Source organism: Anomaloglossus baeobatrachus, chromosome 4 (genome assembly GCF_048569485.1).
Source record: "Anomaloglossus baeobatrachus isolate aAnoBae1 chromosome 4, aAnoBae1.hap1, whole genome shotgun sequence".
NCBI lineage: Eukaryota > Metazoa > Chordata > Amphibia > Anura > Aromobatidae > Anomaloglossus > Anomaloglossus baeobatrachus.
In genome coordinates, this window is record NC_134356.1 from 685,180,113 (window position 1) to 685,198,703 (window position 18,591).

The 18,591-nt window shown below is 49.0% G+C and overlaps 1 protein-coding gene across 1 annotated transcript; it reads right to left on the reverse strand.

Annotated features, from left to right (window-relative positions):
- Nucleotides 1–2,351: 2,351 nt before the first annotated feature.
- FIS1 (fission, mitochondrial 1) lies at nt 2,352–12,611 on the reverse strand. Its single transcript, XM_075346725.1, has 5 exons — nt 12,475–12,611; nt 6,496–6,628; nt 6,172–6,248; nt 5,979–6,084; nt 2,352–5,092 (listed from the first exon to the last, which is right to left on the reverse strand). Exons 1-5 carry the CDS (start codon nt 12,517–12,519, stop codon nt 4,998–5,000), a joined length of 456 nt encoding a protein of 151 aa, XP_075202840.1. The 5' UTR covers nt 12,520–12,611; the 3' UTR covers nt 2,352–4,997.
- Between the last annotated feature and the right edge of the window lie 5,980 nt (nt 12,612–18,591).

The window sequence follows — 18,591 nt, forward strand, 5'->3', positions numbered from 1 at the left end:
TCAGGGCAAGGGTTATTATGGAACACATGCTGGTGTGAAGCAGGGATGGCACACTGGGAAAAATAGTAGCTGGGTACCAAGTACCGAAGGACGAACACCACCACGTTGTTGCGGAAAGCCTGTGTCCACAAGACTAAACGACAAAATTTCCAAAGCAAGCAGTCTGTGCATGGGTGGCTGTGTACTTTTATTTAAGTTCCAAGGCCTGGCGTAGGGACAGCTGAATGCTCTGGGCCAATGAACTGGACATAGTTGGTGATGGCGCTTGTGAATGTACAACGACAAGTGCTAGGCAGGAGGCATGCACACCAGGTCCTGGACAGGGGATTGACAATTACGTAGCACAGGGGAAGAGGCAGTGATGTCACCTAGTCGGGTGCTTTGATGACATCTGCCTGAGCATGATGTTGGTGATAACGTTGGTAGTGGTCAGGCTCCTGCTGATTTTGATAAGGGACAGATTGCAAATGACCATTCTATCATCGTCCACATTTTCTTAAAAAAGTGCCAAACTGGGGAACACCTAATTTTTGGCCTAGGAACTTGCCGCGTGTGGGTGCTATGAGGAACATTTGCCCGCCTTCACCATTTGGCCACCCCACTGCCTCTTTCTGCCTGTTGCGGTGCTGTGGATCCCTCCATCTCTATGCTGCTGTCCTCGCTCTGCATATCACCTTCCAGGTTTTAGTCAGTGACTTCATCATCCCCCACCTCGTCTTCCACTTCTACACTCTGGTCCTCCTGAATTGTTGAATTAACATATTAGTATATGATGGCAACTGTTTCTCACGATCACCTACCTCTTGAGAAACTAATTGCTGTTTCCCACTATCTTCTTCTGATCGTGGCTGCTCATATATCTTGTCATCACTACATATGGTCTTCTGATATCCCTCTTGAAAAAAGCAGGGCGACAGACCAGAATCAATAAATGGAAATGTAAAGAGCTCCTTGGAGTGTCTGAGTGTGGCATCACTTGTATCCTGGGACTCGCCATGATTGGAGGAAGATCAGAGTGAGGATTATGTGGTCCTGACTCTTGGCTAGTGAGACTGGACTGTGTGGAAGACAAGCATTATCAACCATCCAGCCCAGAACCTGCTCTCAATGTTCTGGCTTCAAAAGTAGTGTCCCGCGCCCTCCTGCAAAGTGGGACAGGAAGCTAGTTCTTGTGGGTTAGCATGTTGCTTGTGCTCCAACAGTAGGCACATATTCACCTGGCCCACGGCCGCTGTCTGCACCATCAGCAGAAGGACATCCACTTCCCCATCCTTTGCCGCACGCCTTGTCCATTTTAAATTAGGTAGATACTAATATATATTTTTTATATAAAAAAAACTGCAAATCTTCTGGTATTAATAGGGAAAAGAAAATATGCAGCTCTGAAAAGAACTTTAGTTTTTAGGATTCAGCAGCAGTATAAGTATAGAGTGACTGCAAGGCAATAAACCCTGCCTATATGCCTCTAATACAGAACTATCCCTTCTCCACCAGCTATTGCTACACTGAATGCAGGTAATAGCAGTTTTACTAAAGAAAGGACAGTATGTCACCCTGAAAAGGACTTTTGCTTTTCGTTTGCAGCAGCAATATAAGTATGGAAGGACTGTAAAGCAATAAACCCTGCCTATATGCCTCTAATCTAGATCTATCCCTTCTCCACCAGCTATCGCTACAGTGAATACAAATAACAGCGGTTTTACTACAGAAAGGACAGTATGTCGCTCTGAAAAGGACTTTTGTTTTAATAGTGCAGCAGCGGTATACAATTACTGCAATAACAATTCAACCCTGCCTATATGCCTGCTGTAATCTAATCTCTAACCCTGCTAGATCAACTCTCCCTAAGCTGCTCACAGAGGAGAGTATGCCGAGCATCACATCACCAGGTCTTATATAAGACCCGATGACATGATGTGGCTGGCCAATCACAGTAATGCCAGTAACCAACATGGCTACGGCATTACAGTCTATGGCAGGCAATCCTTGCACGTTGATTGGTTAACAGCCGCGAAGCATGTGGGATGGGGACTATCATGGCACTCAAGCACCCCAATGCTACGTTTTCATTCTATGAAGGCATTGATCAGTATTTACCCCAGTACGTCCTCCCACCCTCGTCTGTGTCTTACTTCCACGACCTTCCCCTTTACCAGTTGTTCTTAATTTTCCCATGTGAACGAGTCTCGGTGACGATCAGTAAACACAGAAAACCCAACCGCCGCCCCCACCCCCCTCATATAGTGACGTTGTCCTGCGTCACGTAGGAAGCTTCCGTCTGCCGGAGGCCACAAAACCTGAAAATTAAAGGACCCTCGCCGTCCCCGCCACAGAGGAGCTGACGCTTTACATCTGTTGAAATATAATTTTATTTACATTAGCTGTGAATTAAGTCTTCTATAAATACAATATGAGCTTTATATCAGGGCTGCAGCCGGGAAACCGGTTCTTCAACTCGGCGAGAAAACGGACAAATGTGCTTTATTACAAAAAGAAAAACAGAAAAGAAAAAGAAAATCACATTAAAAAAAAAAAATATAAAAAAAAACCTGCCCTGAATCAGATAACGTGCATATGGGGGCAGTTATATTTTTGGGGACAGAACAGATCATGAACATGAGTTGATACAGAAGACACTAAAAATCCCATGTAAACACGGCGCCCCCCTACTGACCTGACACCATGTTCCATATTGGCCTTTTTAACCCCTTCTTTTTCCTCCAAAGAGCCCTAAAACCTATTTTATTTGACAGGGCCGTATGAAAAGTTATATTGTCAACTTGTAGTTTTGAATAGGACCATTTTATTTTTCTGTGCATGGAGCTTGGTTTTTTGTATGCCCTGCCCCCCCATTACCCCCCGTTACGTTTGTTATGGATACCATTTTTGGGGTGCATGGAGTATTTTGATCCCTTATTTTTGGTGGGTTAAATGGAAAAAAAATGCAATTTTGCTTTAGATTTGATATTTTGTTAGACTCTACTTTTACGGATGCAGAAATAGCATTTGAAGAAAAAAGAAAAAAAAAAATATAAAAAATTTTATTTTTTCTTCCAATTCAGAGAGATGCTGGCTGTATAACACAGCTGGCAACTGTGGAGTTTGGTGCGGGCTCAAAAAAGGCGCCCTGACGTAGGACGTTCCGGTGCAGCTCATGTGATGCTGGAACCTGCAGAGTATGTTGCAGGCTCAGCTCCTGAGCCTACTCCATAAAATGGCGTCTAACGTGGGACATAACGGTACAAGTCATGCGCTGCTGGCACCTGCCAAGTACGGTGCGGGCTCAGTTCATGTGCGGGTACATCTCATGTGATGCTGGCATTTGCAGATGTGGGCTCAACTAGTGAGTCTGCGCCATACGCTGGTGCTTGCTGAGTATGTTGCGGGCTCAGCTCCTGAGCCTGCTCCATAAAATGGAGCCTGATGAAGGACATATCGGTACATCTCATGTGATGCTGGCACCTGCCAAGTACGGTGCGGGCTTATCTCCCGAACCTGCGCCGCTCACCAGCACCTGACGAAGGACGTACCAGTATAGCTCATGTGATGGTGGCACCTGCTGAGTATGTTGCGGCCGCAGCTCCTGAGCCTACATCATACCCTGGCACCTGACGTAGGACATACCGGTACAGCTCATGTGATGCTGACATCTCCAGAGTATGTTACAGGCTCATCTAGTGAGTCTGCTCCATACACTGGTGCCTGACGTAGGATGTCCTGGTACATCTCATGTGATGCCGGCATCTGCCGAGAATGTTTCGGGCTCAGCTCCTGAGCCTGCTCCATACACTGGCACCTGACGTAGGACGTACCGGTACAGCTCATGTGATGCTGGCATCTCCAGAGAATGTTACAGGCTCAGCTAGTCTCTCTGCTCCATACACTTGCACCTATAGAGTATGTTGCGGGCTCAGTTCCTGAGCCAGCTCCATACATTGGCACCTGATGTAGATGTTCCCATGTTGGGAGACTCTACAGGGATCCATCTCAGAGCCACAGATGCTCTTCCCTTTTTACCTTCACACATTTCGTAGCAGGGTACATTGGCTTTGACTGCAGAGTTTCACTCAACACATGGCACGCAACTTTGGAATTGGCAAAAACTCATAAGTGGCCTCCATGACGTGGGACGAACCAACAACATCCAGTCCATTCAGAAGCAGCAGCGAGTGGTTACTTATCTGCAGGTCGTAAAATCGAAGCCATTAATCTCGCCCGATGACACATCCCTTCCAAACAAGCTCAGTCTCTGATCCGGACAGGTTTACGATCTTCATCCATCTCTCGGCCAAAAAAAAGGATCTCGCTGAACAAACAGAGTGACTGGGCTGTGCTCCGCCATTGTCTCCTCGCACAATATGGCCGGGTCCCCTAACAACAAGTCTCAAAATATTTATCCGGGGTCCAGTGACTTCATAAATAGTCTGGACAAAATCTCATTGTCCGGCCATTCACGAGGGATTAATCATGGAGATGACTGATGAATAAAAAAAAAACAACATCACCGCCCCTGAAAGTAAAATAAAGCGTTGCGTAAAGAAGAGGCGCGATCCTGACGAGGATTTCACGGTGAAGGTGTAAAGACGGGCGGATGACAGCCTGAAAAACAGGTCTCGTGGTGCCCGGCACGAACTGTGGTCAAAGACAAACCAAACACCTGAGAAGCGGAAAGATAATAATAATTGGCAAAATAACTTTTTGCACTTGACACTAAATCTGAAGAAGCGCGCGTGGGGTCATCAGAAGACGAGAGAGCGAGCGAGAGCGTCCGACAGAGACAGAAGAACTAGATGTAAACTCCATTTATTCAGCGAGTGCAGTATAAACTGAGGAGGACAGTGATACCGGCCGGAAGACGGCGAGAGAAGGCTAGCATCAGTGCAGAGTCATTGGTGTTAGATGATGAGTTACACTCCGGGGTCAGGTGTCCAGTATAATTAAGTGTGATTAGTGAGAAGGGCGACCAGAACGAGGCTTTGGGCCACAGTTTATTCCCTTTATTTGGATTTAGAAATGGCCAAACCAATGAGGCCGGCGAGACCGGCGACTCCGATGGCCATTCCGCCAACGATGGCCATGCCGACCAGACCCTCTGAAAAAGAAGACAAGAATGTTAGCCGTCCATCCAGCCTGGAAAGTTCTCACCCCTTCCTGCACTCCATGTATTCCTGACCCTTCCTACACCCCACACAGTCGCTCCTTCCCTTTACACCTTCCTCACCACCTCTTGCCCTTCTTTACCTCTTCTGTCCACCAGATCTTTCACGAATGTACAAAAATCATTCTTCTGAAGAAAAAAAAAAGATTCAAAGTTTCTCAGCCCGGTGTCCATTCTTGCCCTTCATGGCAGTGATCAATTCTCCATCGACAATCCCCCGCCTGGCATCCTGGGCACCTCTACCGGTTACTAGACCCAAGAGATGTCGCATCGTGGATGACGGCCGAGAAGTGCGCGCTGCATGGTGCGATGGCCGAGAAGTGCACGCTGCCCTGGTCCACCGGCCGAGACGTGCGCGCTGCCCTGGTCCACCGGCCGAGACGTGCGCGCTGCCCTGGTCCACCGGCCGAGAAGGTCTTAACTAGACATTTGCATCTCTTTGCTCACCTCTAGTCTTCCCACCCTAGTCTACACCAGACATGGTTACGTCCTTCCATCATTGCTCTCTGCGCCACACTCATCTATGGCCTTCTCTTTTCCCCTTTTTCAATACCCTGCACCATACTGGCCGCATCTCTGTAACCCTTACTCCAGTCTGCAGAAATAAGGAGGACGTCAGAACACCTGATCATTCGTTCCCACAGGGATGTCTGGATGCTGTTTATGCCCTTATATCCATTACTAAACAAGTGTACCCTCAGCAGTTATGAGCGTGCATGTGTTTGGGGATGAAAAGAGCAGCTGTCGGCCACAGGAGGGCTCGGCAGACACCTTCTGAAGTTATATGTGACCCCCCTTCAGGCACCAAACGCCTAGTCACCTTTCTGCATCTTCTTCTCGATCACCTTCTCCAGCTCCAGGGCTTGTGTGTTCTTTGGTTCTTTACTGAGCAGAGTCCTCACGTACTTCAGGGCTTTCTCATATTCCTGAGGACAGAGCCACAGTCATCACCTATAGGATATCGGACCCTCTCAAGGGTTCCTGGGGGTCAGGTGGGGGCCGACAACACTCACCTTTAACCTGTGGTGGGCCACGGCCAGGTAGAACAGGTAGTCCCGCTGCTCGTCTTTGTTGCCCTTTGGTAAAAGATCTTAAAAAAGGAAAAACCGCAGATTTAGGAGGTGCACGGCTCGTTACAGGTTGGAAAGCTGCAAAATTCAGGAAAAAGTTGTGTCTGGGTCTGGCAAACGGCACAAGTTAGGAATCTCCGGATCCCGCACAACGTCTTATTCCGGATCTCACTACAGCTTAGAACTTAATCCCAAAACATTCTAGAAGATATCGGTCCATCCGGATGCTCGAAAATAAATTGGAAAGAGTCATCTGGTGGCGCTCACCTTCCAGGAGGACGGCCCCTTTCTGGATGTCGGTGGTGTACTTGCTGCGGGTCAGGCACCAGGCGTACTCGAACTGCGTGCTCCTACTCAGCGATCCGGAGGACAGCTCCGCCAAATACTTCTTCTCAAACTTCTGCAAAACATAAGGCGCAAACGTGAGGAGGAAAACTCTGTAGCTCACTGGCCACACCTGCCCCATATCCTGGCCAGCATTACAAGCAGAAGTACTGGCACTGCAGCACCGGCCACACCTACCCCATATCCAGGCCACCGCTACAAGCAGAAGTCCTGGCACCGCAGCACCGGCCACACCTACCCCATATCCAGGCCACCGCTACAAGCAGAAGTCCGGGTACTGCAATACCGGCCACACCTACCCCATATCCAGGCCACCGTTACAAGCAGAAGTCCTTGCACCGCAGCACCGGCCACACCTACCCCATATCCAGGCCACCGCTACAAGCAGAAGTCCGGGTACTGCAATACCGGCCACACCTACCCCATATCCAGGCCACCGTTACAAGTACTGGCACCGCAGCACCGGCCACATCTCCCCCATATCCAGGCCACCGTTAAAAACCGATGCCCGGTCACACGAAGCAGGCATTTCCAACACTGCTAGGGGCTGGAGAGCCAGGAGGCAGTAGATGCTACAGACTGCAGCCTGCAAGAGAATGGGTGCAACGTTCTAATCACCTGACCGCTGCAGCCAATCACTAGTCTCAGCAGTTCTTGGGACACAGTAATGGTTAAGTCATCACTGTTGGTGAAGCCTCTGCTGGATCCATGGAGGTTACTGCCTGAAGTTTGTCATTTTTCACCCCATCGATGACCCTGTAGTCCGGCTGCGACTCAGCCTCTTAGTAAGACGTTCAGGAGCCGTATCGGCTGAGAAATTAATCTCTAGTTATCAATGCTGTGCACTGTGAAGCCTGACGCGGAGGTGACTCAGGGGACGGGTGCAGAGGACGTAACCTCCGAGCCTGGTGCGAGGCAGACGTCTGTCACAAGGAGATGTCTCAGAGCGTCGCTCTGCAAACACCACGACTTAACTCATCAACCCCGAAAACAAGTGTTGTCTCCTTCCTGGCGGCAGCCGCAGGGTCGGGCTCAACATCGGCCCGGGTGCCATCTGCGGGCAGCGAGTACATGAGGACAAGGATATAGCACTCGTGGAGAAGACGCTGAAGGAAAGGGCCATACAGGGCAGGAGATTTCCCACAGATCTCGCGGTCAATCCGAAGAAATCTACCTACAGTACATGGAGATTCTGCTTCACAGGCACCGCGGATTTCCCCGAGAGGGTAATGGCCGGCAGCCCCGGGAGGGGAGCGTCGGGCGAGGAGTGAAGGCCGGCAGCCCCGGGAGGGGAGCGTCGGGCGAGGAGTGAAGGCCGGCAGCCCCGGGAGGGGAGCGTCGGGCGAGGAGTGAAGGCCGGCAGCCCCGGGAGGGGAGCGTCGGGCGAGGAGTGAAGGCCGGCAGCCCCGGGAGGGGAGCGTCGGGCGAGGAGTGAAGGCCGGCAGCCCCGGGAGGGGAGCGTCGGGCGAGGAGTGAAGGCCGGCAGCCCCGGGAGGGGAGCGTCGGGCGAGGAGTGAAGGCCGGCAGCCCCGGGAGGGGAGCGTCGGGCGAGGAGTGAAGGCCGGCAGCCCCGGGAGGGGAGCGTCGGGCGAGGAGTGAAGGCCGGCAGCCCCGGGAGGGGAGCGTCGGGCGAGGAGTGAAGGCCGGCAGCCCCGGGAGGGGAGCGTCGGGCGAGGAGTGAAGGCCGGCAGCCCCGGGAGGGGAGCGTCGGGCGAGGAGTGAAGGCCGGCAGCCCCGGGAGGGGAGCGTCGGGCGAGGAGTGAAGGCCGGCAGCCCCGGGAGGGGAGCGTCGGGCGAGGAGTGAAGGCCGGCAGCCCCGGGAGGGGAGCGTCGGGCGAGGAGTGAAGGCCGGCAGCCCCGGGAGTGAAGGCCCTGTAAGGGCTCAGTATGAAAGGTACATGGGGGGCAAAGGAAGGGTGGGATAATAGGGTGCGGGGAAGATGGACACTGTAAACTGGCCACCTTGATGATGATATCACGGGGTGACCCCTGCCATAGACATGCGTTCAGTCCGGTGACACTGGCTGAGGCCACAACCGCGGGCAGCAGCCTCCTGTCCTGTCCCGGGAGGATGGATCCATTCAGCTCCGTTATATGCAAATGCCGACAATCTGTCCATACCTGATACTTCCCACACTACTGAGGGTTTGTTACAATGCGTCAGTGTAGATAATAGTGATCTCTCCTGTCCTAAATCCTACAGCTGAAAGCAAGACATGTACAGGCGAGGGACGTCTCCATTCACTGACAAGAAGCACAGATCTCGAAGAGTGAGGAAAGTAACCACAAAGTACATGGAGAAGTGACAGAAATGAGGACCCTGCCTCCCCCCACCCTGAGGACCCTGCCCCTGTAATACAGGGTGTGACAAATTCCGGGCAGCAGTGCAGGGCAGGAGGCTTGTGGTGTCAGCGCCGCTCAGATATTAATGTTCTGGCGCCACCTGCTGCCTCACGACAGGAGCTGCACTCAGACTTAACCCCTGACAGTACGAGGATGTGAGGCCGCTGTGCGCTGCCCCCGAGACATCACAGCTTCTACCAGTATCAGAGGAGAAGGACAAGGGAGACACTGCAGAGACCCCAGCACCACGAGCAACCAGGAGAGCCACCAGGATGGGCGGAGGTCACAGTCAGAAGGGGGGATGAGAGGTCACAGACAGGATGGGGGGGGGGGATGAGAGGTCACAGACAGGATGGGGGGGGGATGAGAGGTCACAGACAGGATGAGGGGGGGGATGAGAGGTCACAGACAGGATGGGGGGGGGGATGAGAGGTCACAGACAGGATGGGGGGGGGGGGGGATGAGAGGTCACAGACAGGATGGGGGGGGGGGATGAGAGGTCACAGACAGGATGGGGGGGGGGGGGGATGAGAGGTCACAGACAGGATGGGGGGGGGGGGATGAGAGGTCACAGACAGGATGGGGGGGGGGGGGATGAGAGGTCACAGACAGGATGGGGGGGGGGGGATGAGAGGTCACAGACAGGATGGGGGGGGGATGAGAGGTCACAGACAGGATGGGGGGGGATGAGAGGTCACAGACAGGATGGGGGGGGGATGAGAGGTCACAGACAGGATGGGGGGGGGATGAGAGGTCACAGACAGGATGGGGGGGGGGATGAGAGGTCACAGACAGGATGGGGGGGGGGATGAGAGGTCACAGACAGGATGGGGGGGGGGGATGAGAGGTCACAGACAGGATGGGGGGGGGGATGAGAGGTCACAGACAGGATGGGGGGGGGATGAGAGGTCACAGACAGGATGGGGGGGGGGATGAGAGGTCACAGACAGGATGGGGGGGGGATGAGAGGTCACAGACAGGATGGGGGGGGGATGAGAGGTCACAGACAGGATGGGGGGGGATGAGAGGTCACAGACAGGATGGGGGGGGGATGAGAGGTCACAGACAGGATGGGGGGGGGATGAGAGGTCACAGACAGGATGGGGGGGGGATGAGAGGTCACAGACAGGATGGGGGGGGGATGAGAGGTCACAGACAGGATGGGGGGGGATGAGAGGTCACAGACAGGATGGGGGGGGATGAGAGGTCACAGACAGGATGGGGGGGGATGAGAGGTCACAGACAGGATGGGGGGGGGATGAGAGGTCACAGACAGGATGGGGGGGGATGAGAGGTCACAGACAGGATGGGGGGGGGATGAGAGGTCACAGACAGGATGGGGGGGGGATGAGAGGTCACAGACAGGATGGGGGGGGGGATGAGAGGTCACAGACAGGATGGGGGGGGGGGATGAGAGGTCACAGACAGGATGGGGGGGGGGATGAGAGGTCACAGACAGGATGGGGGGGGTGAGAGGTCACAGACAGGATGGGGGGGGTGAGAGGTCACAGACAGGATGGGGGGGGTGAGAGGTCACAGACAGGATGGGGGGGGTGAGAGGTCACAGACAGGATGGGGGGGGGTGAGAGGTCACAGACAGGATGGGGGGGGGTGAGAGGTCACAGACAGGATGGGGGGGGGTGAGAGGTCACAGACAGGATGGGGGGGGTGAGAGGTCACAGACAGGATGGGGGGGGTGAGAGGTCACAGACAGGATGGGGGGGGTGAGAGGTCACAGACAGGATGGGGGGGGGTGAGAGGTCACAGACAGGATGGGGGGGGGTGAGAGGTCACAGACAGGATGGGGGGGGTGAGAGGTCACAGACAGGATGGGGGGGGTGAGAGGTCACAGACAGGATGGGGGGGGTGAGAGGTCACAGACAGGATGGGGGGGGTGAGAGGTCACAGACAGGATGGGGGGGGTGAGAGGTCACAGACAGGATGGGGGGGGTGAGAGGTCACAGACAGGATGGGGGGGTGAGAGGTCACAGACAGGATGGGGGGTGAGAGGTCACAGACAGGATGGGGGGGGTGAGAGGTCACAGACAGGATGGGGGGGTGAGAGGTCACAGACAGGATGGGGGGGTGAGAGGTCACAGACAGGATGGGGGGGTGAGAGGTCACAGACAGGATGGGGGGGTGAGAGGTCACAGACAGGATGGGGGGGGTGAGAGGTCACAGACAGGATGGGGGGGTGAGAGGTCACAGACAGGATGGGGGGGGTGAGAGGTCACAGACAGGATGGGGGGGTGAGAGGTCACAGACAGGATGGGGGGGTGAGAGGTCACAGACAGGATGGGGGGGTGAGAGGTCACAGACAGGATGGGGGGGTGAGAGGTCACAGACAGGATGGGGGGGTGAGAGGTCACAGACAGGATGGGGGGGGTGAGAGGTCACAGACAGGATGGGGGGGGTGAGAGGTCACAGACAGGATGGGGGGGGTGAGAGGTCACAGACAGGATGGGGGGGGGTGAGAGGTCACAGACAGGATGGGGGGGGGTGAGAGGTCACAGACAGGATGGGGGGGGGTGAGAGGTCACAGACAGGATGGGGGGGGTGAGAGGTCACAGACAGGATGGGGGGGTGAGAGGTCACAGACAGGATGGGGGGGGGGGGAATGAGAGGTCACAGACAGGATGGGGGGGGGGGAATGAGAGGTCACAGACAGGATGGGGGGGGTGAGAGGTCACAGACAGGATGGGGGGGTGAGAGGTCACAGACAGGATGGGGGGGTGAGAGGTCACAGACAGGATGGGGGGGTGAGAGGTCACAGACAGGATGGGGGGGGTGAGAGGTCACAGACAGGATGGGGGGGTGAGAGGTCACAGACAGGATGGGGGGGTGAGAGGTCACAGACAGGATGGGGGGGGTGAGAGGTCACAGACAGGATGGGGGGGGTGAGAGGTCACAGACAGGATGGGGGGGTGAGAGGTCACAGACAGGATGGGGGGGGTGAGAGGTCACAGACAGGATGGGGGGGTGAGAGGTCACAGACAGGATGGGGGGGTGAGAGGTCACAGACAGGATGGGGGGGTGAGAGGTCACAGACAGGATGGGGGGGTGAGAGGTCACAGACAGGATGGGGGGGGTGAGAGGTCACAGACAGGATGGGGGGGTGAGAGGTCACAGACAGGATGGGGGGGTGAGAGGTCACAGACAGGATGGGGGGGGGAGGGATAGTTTTGTTGAACGGTGGGAGGGGGATGGGTGGCCATAGTGGATGAGGGGAGGGTCAGCCTCGGTGTGTGTGTGTGTGTGTGTGTGTGTGTGTGTGTGTGTGTGTATATGTGTGTGTGTGTGTGTGTGTGTGTGTGTGTGTGTGTGTGTATATGTGTGTGTGTGTGTGTGTGTGTGTGTGTGTGTGTGTGTGTGTGTGTGTGTGTGTGTGTGTGTTTTGCTGGGCACACTCAGCAGCCTCGGGGTCTTCTTCGTCCCTGTCTCTCCCTCCATGCAGATACAAGTAACATCACACACTGTCAGGTGACGTCACTGAGCTCAGTTCTCCCGTCTATCCATGACGTCACCCATGTCACGGCGTCCTCTCCCCTTCCCGCTCACCAGCAGATCGTCCACGGCCACCGTGTCATCCAGCACGGCCTCCATCCTGCGCGGACTGGAGGTCTGGAGCCCACACCAGGTACTTCCCGTCACGAGTGTCTCCACCTCACAGCTCCGGCGCCGCCATCTTAACTGTGGGCACAGAGTGCAGGACACAGTTGTTCTGTACTGGCAGGCGCGGCGCGGAGTAATGACGTCACGGAGGACTCGTTAGATTTAAAGTGGAATTTCCATAATTAGAGCATGACGTCATTATTAACGCTTTACTGACCGAACCTCCTTCAATTACTCACCTCTATTTTATTACACCATGTATAATGTATGATTTCAAATGAATCCGTTTTTAATTATTTTTATGTTGTTTAAATATTGTATTATTTGTGCTATGTAATCTGAGGATCTATTCATCCTCTGTGTGTGCTATGATAGCGGGTCTTCATATTATTATCTTACTTTTATTCTTATTGTTTTATTATTATTAATAACTACCTGTAGCACCCGGCGCTGCCCGGGATAGAAACTGTCTCTCCATCTGTCTCTGTCTGTCTCTGTGTGTATGTCTCTGTGTGTCTGTCTCCCCATCTGTCTCTGTGTGTATGTCTCTGAGTGTCTGTCTCTGTGTGTCTGTCTCTGTGTGTCTGTCTCTGTGTGTCTGTCTCTGTCTGTATGTCTCTGTGTGTCTGTCTCTGTGTGTCTGTCTCTGTGTGTATGTCTCTGTGTGTCTGTCTCTGTGTGTATGTCTCTGTGTGTCTGTCTCTGTGTGTCTGTCTCTGTGTGTATGTCTCTGTGTGTCTGTCTCTGTGTGTATGTCTCTGTGTGTCTGTCTCTGTGTGTATGTCTCTGTGTGTCTGTCTCTGTGTGTATGTCTCTGTGTGTATGTCTCTGTGTGTCTGTCTCTGTGTGTCTGTCTCTGTGTGTATGTCTCTGTGTGTCTGTCTCTGTGTGTCTGTCTCTGTGTGTGTCTCTATGTGTCTGTCTCTGTGTGTATGTCTCTGTGTGTCTGTCTCTGTGTGTATGTCTCTGTGTGTCTGTCACTGTGTGTCTGTCTCTGTGTGTATGTCTCTGTGTGTATGTCTCTGTGTGTCTGTCTCTGTGTGTATGTCTCTGTGTGTCTGTCTCTGTGTGTATGTCTCTGTGTGTCTGTCTCTGTGTGTATGTCTCTGTGTGTCTGTCTCTGTGTGTCTGTCTCTGTGTGTCTGTCTCTGTGTGTATGTCTCTGTGTGTATGTCTCTGTGTGTCTGTCTCTGTGTGTATGTCTCTGTGTGTCTGTCTCTGTGTGTATGTCTCTGTGTGTCTGTCTCTGTGTGTCTGTCTCTGTGTGTGTCTCTGTGTGTCTGTCTCTGTGTGTATGTCTCTGTGTGTCTGTCTCTGTGTGTATGTCTCTGTGTGTCTGTCACTGTGTGTCTGTCTCTGTGTGTATGTCTCTGTGTGTCTGTCTCTGTGTGTATGTCTCTGTGTGTATGTCTCTGTGTGTCTGTCTCTGTGTGTATGTCTCTGTGTGTCTCTGTGTGTATGTCTCTGTGTGTCTATCTTCTATCCATGTCTGTCTGTGTATCTCTATCTCTGTGTCTGTCAGTCTCTTTCACCGCCTCTGTCTCTTTCCCTGGCTGTCTGCCTCTGTCTGTCTCTTTCACTATCTGTCTTTCTCTGTCTTTTTTATGTCTGTCTGTCTGTCTGTCTCTGTCTATTTCCCTGCCTCTTACTCTGTCTGTGTCTGTCTTTTTCTGTCTCTCTCTATCCGTCTCCCCACCGACATCTTATTACCTCACACATAAGCTTCTTATACTAACAGTTTATTTTGTTCCTTTAGCAACCACTCACAGCTGCTATTAATAACCTTTAGCTCACAGCTCCATTTACTTTAATGGAGGTTTTTTGGAGAGTAACTGTAAAGCGCGGGGTTAAATTTTCCCGTCAAAACATAGTCTAGGACGTTCCCTGAGTCACATGGGGCGTCTGTGCAAAATGTCATGATTGTAAATGCGACGGTGCAAATTCCTTTAGCGGACATACATACATACATACACACATATACATACATACACACATATACATACATACACACATATACATACATACACACATATACATACATACACACATATACATACATACACACATATACATACATACACACATATACATACATACACACATATACATACATACACACATATACATACATACACACATATACATACATACACACATATACATACATACACACATATATGCACACATATACTCAGCTTTATATATTAGATAATAATAATAACAACTAAATTAGTAATCTATTATTATTATTATTTTGATATTATTATTGCATTTTGATTATTCATATTTGTTATTATTATTCTGATCATTAATATTATTATTTATGATGATGATTATTACTAGCAGTAGTAGCAGTAGCAATATAGTTATTATTTATGATTAACATTTTTTTTTACTATTATTTATTATTAATAATATTCTTAGTAGTAATATTATTATTCATTATTATATATATTATATATTATAGACCCACCTCTTCCGACAAGCCTACAACCTGCAGTAACCCTCAGTCTGATGCAGCGCCGCACAATCAGCTCTACCCTCACCTACTGTATCCTCATCTATCCCTTGTAGACTGTGAGCCCTCGCGGGCAGGGACCTCTCTCCTCCTGTACCTGTCTGTGCCTTGTATTGTTTATGATTATTGTACTTGCCCCTATTATGTATACTCCTTTCACATGTAAAGCGCCATGGAATTGATGGCGGTATAATAATAAATAATAATAATAATAATTAGTATTATTTGTTTTATTTATTTTTAGTAATACAGTTATTAATATTATTAGTTTTATTATTATTAATACTAATATTTATTTGTATATTTTACTATTATTGCTTTTTATTATGATTATGATTAATAATAATAACAATAATAATACACATAATTGGTACTATTATTTATATTAATATTATTCTTATTTATTAGAATTATTTTTTTTAGTATTTATTCTTATTGTTATTATTAATATTATTGATATTCTTATAATTAATTTTATTATTAATACATTTTTAATGTATATATTATTATTGATATTATTATTGATATTATTAATGTTATTATTATTTTTATTATGAATGGTATTATTATTAATGTTATTGATCTTTATTATTATTATTAATAATTATTATTAATGTTACTGATCTTTATTAATAATAATAATTATATTAATAATAATAATAATAATAATAATAATAATAATAATAATAATAATAATAATAAGAAGAAGAAGAATGTTGTTATTATTGATATTATTATTATTATTATTATTATTATTATTATTGTTGTTATTATTACCATCACTTTATCTTGCTCTGGGTTTTATGATTTTATTATAGTTTATTTTTTCCATCCCGCAACGTTCAGTTCTGAATTGTCAGGGACTATGATGCCCCCCGGTGGTGAAAGTTATATTTGCACATCTCTTCCCATCCATGGATTTGAAGAACATGATGAAAAAAAAAAAAAAAAGCAAAAAAATATTAATATAAATAAAAGAAGAACAAAGTATTTTAATTTGTGGCAATTTAACCCCTTCACTTCCTTTGTCATTTTTGATCTTTCATTTTTTTCCCTCCAGTTTTTCTAAGAGACCTGTCCTCCTCCTTCTCCTCCTTCTCCTCCTCCTCCTCCTCCTTCTCCTCATCCCTCTTCTCCTCATCCCTCTTCTCCTCCCTCTCGGAAATTCTGCACTTTGTGTTTTGTTTGCACAGTAATAATGAGATCTGGTATGATGAATCCTCCGCTCAGTGCGATCCCGGAGATACCAAACTTATAAGGACTTTTATTGTAAATATTGGTGTCTCCATATTTTGGACCCCGCGTCTCTTTTTATTCTCCTATTGGAGGTTTTATTTTTCCTGTATTTTTTTTTTTTTTTTTTTTTTTTTTTTTACTATTTGGGTTAACGTACACTGTTTTGAGAGGGGGGGATGTGAATAAAAAACAGCAATTGTAACATATTTTATTTTAATTTTATTTTTTTGTAAACCCCTTTGGGAATTATTTTATGATTTAATAGATTGGACTCGTGCAGATGGTTCAATGTCAACTTGTTTTTATATTTATTTTTAGTTTGGGAAAAGAGGGGTCAATCATTTTTTTAATTATTCTCTAGTATTAATATGTTTTAAAACCTTTTATATTACTTTTTTTAAGTCCCACTGGAGGAGTTCAATCTGTAATTGTTTAATATATGACATGACGTGTGCGATATAAAATAGAAGAAATATTACTCTATAATTATTTGCAGTTATGGCCGAAAGTGTTGACACCTTTGAATTTATTCCCGAAAATGAAGATTTTCTCCAAGACAATTATTGCTATTAAACCTGTTTTGTTATACACATGTTTATTTCCTTTGTGTGAATTGGAACAACACAAACTAAAAACAGAAAAAAAGGTAAATTGGACATAAATTCACACAAAACCCCAAAAATGGTCTGGGCAAAATTGTTTCCACCTTTCCAAAATTGTGTGCAAACATCTTTATTTCAAGCCTGTGATGCTCCTTCAAACTCATCTGTTGGCAAGTAACAGGTGTGGGCAATATGAAAATCACACCTGAAACCAGATAAAAAGGGGAGAAGTTGACTCAATCTTTGCATTGTGTGTCTGTGCGTGCCACACTAAACATGGAGAACAGGAAGAGGAGAAGAGAACAGTCTGAGGACTGGAGAACCAAAATTGTTGAAAAATATCAACAATCTCAAGGTTACAAGTCCATCTCCAGAGATCTTGATGTTCCTTTTTCCATAGTGTGCAACATAATTAAGAAGTTTACATCCCATGGTATTGCAGCTAATCTCCCTGGGCGTGGACGGCAGAGAAAAATTGATGACAGGTTGTAATGTAGGATAATCAATCACCAAAGTCCACTTACTTATGAACACTTCTATAGATTCTGACTAAACACAAGCTTGACACCGAATTACCGGCCAAGAATGAAGTGAATTAATACAATATCATTAATGAAATATTATTTTATTATTAATAAACTCACAAATATACACTTTCAAACAAGAGAGCCACCAGGGGGGCACATGGTTCCAGAAAATCTGCATATCGTATCCATCCTATATATAGCGTATCAAAATTGAATCCAAACACAGGATAATTACACCCAGTATTTATACATAGAGGGGGCGCCCCCTTTTGAAAAAGCAGCGGCGAAACGTACGTCAGGGGTGGTGGGACGCATGGCCAGATGAACCAGTTAATAATGTAAGTATCCAATCTAATACTCCATCCCTTAAAGTGTATTTCAAATACTTTATCTGCAACGCGTATCTCTGCTGTATTGCCCTATCATATATATAGGCAATGAGTGCCCTTGCGTTATCAGCGTGATATATATGGGGATCAGTAGATGGCGGTGACGCAGTAGTTGAATTGTGTCTTATCACATATACAAGTCAGCAGGTGCTGAATAGATGTATCAATAGATGGCAATAATTTAGCTGTGCGTGTGATACGCTTTAGCATACTAGTGACGCTTGGAAGGTATTGGACGTTATATCTGTCCACCCCAATATATGCCGCGCTGATGAAAGCATAAAAAAGAGGGTTAGGTGATTGTATTGGGCAACAGCGGTGATATTGTTAGGGCCAGATGGACGGGTAGACCCTGGAGGTGGATCCACTGGGCCGAACTCCCGGATGAGGGAAAGGAGTCCGGTAGCCGGAGCACTGTAGGTAGCAGGACAGTCCGTGCACTGGGAGAAAATGGAGAAGTCCCTGGGACCACGAGGTCACTGATGGTGGTCCGGGTGACGGAGCTCAGGTTCGGAAGCCGTGATGGTGTCAGGCGGGGTCCGGAACCGTTGGAGCGAGATGACGGGTCACCGCAGGGATCCGAGATGGTACGGACTGTCAGGATGGCAGATGGGCAGCGTTCGGGGTTCGAGGTACCGCAGGACCGGATGGCGATGCAGGATCGGCTCTAGAAGACAGAGAGGTAAGTATCTCACAGAACACAAGGGGACCTGACTCCTAGCTTGGGAAAACACGAAGAACAGGCCCCGCTCCCTTGGACATTAACCCCCTATATACCCTGTACCTGTGTG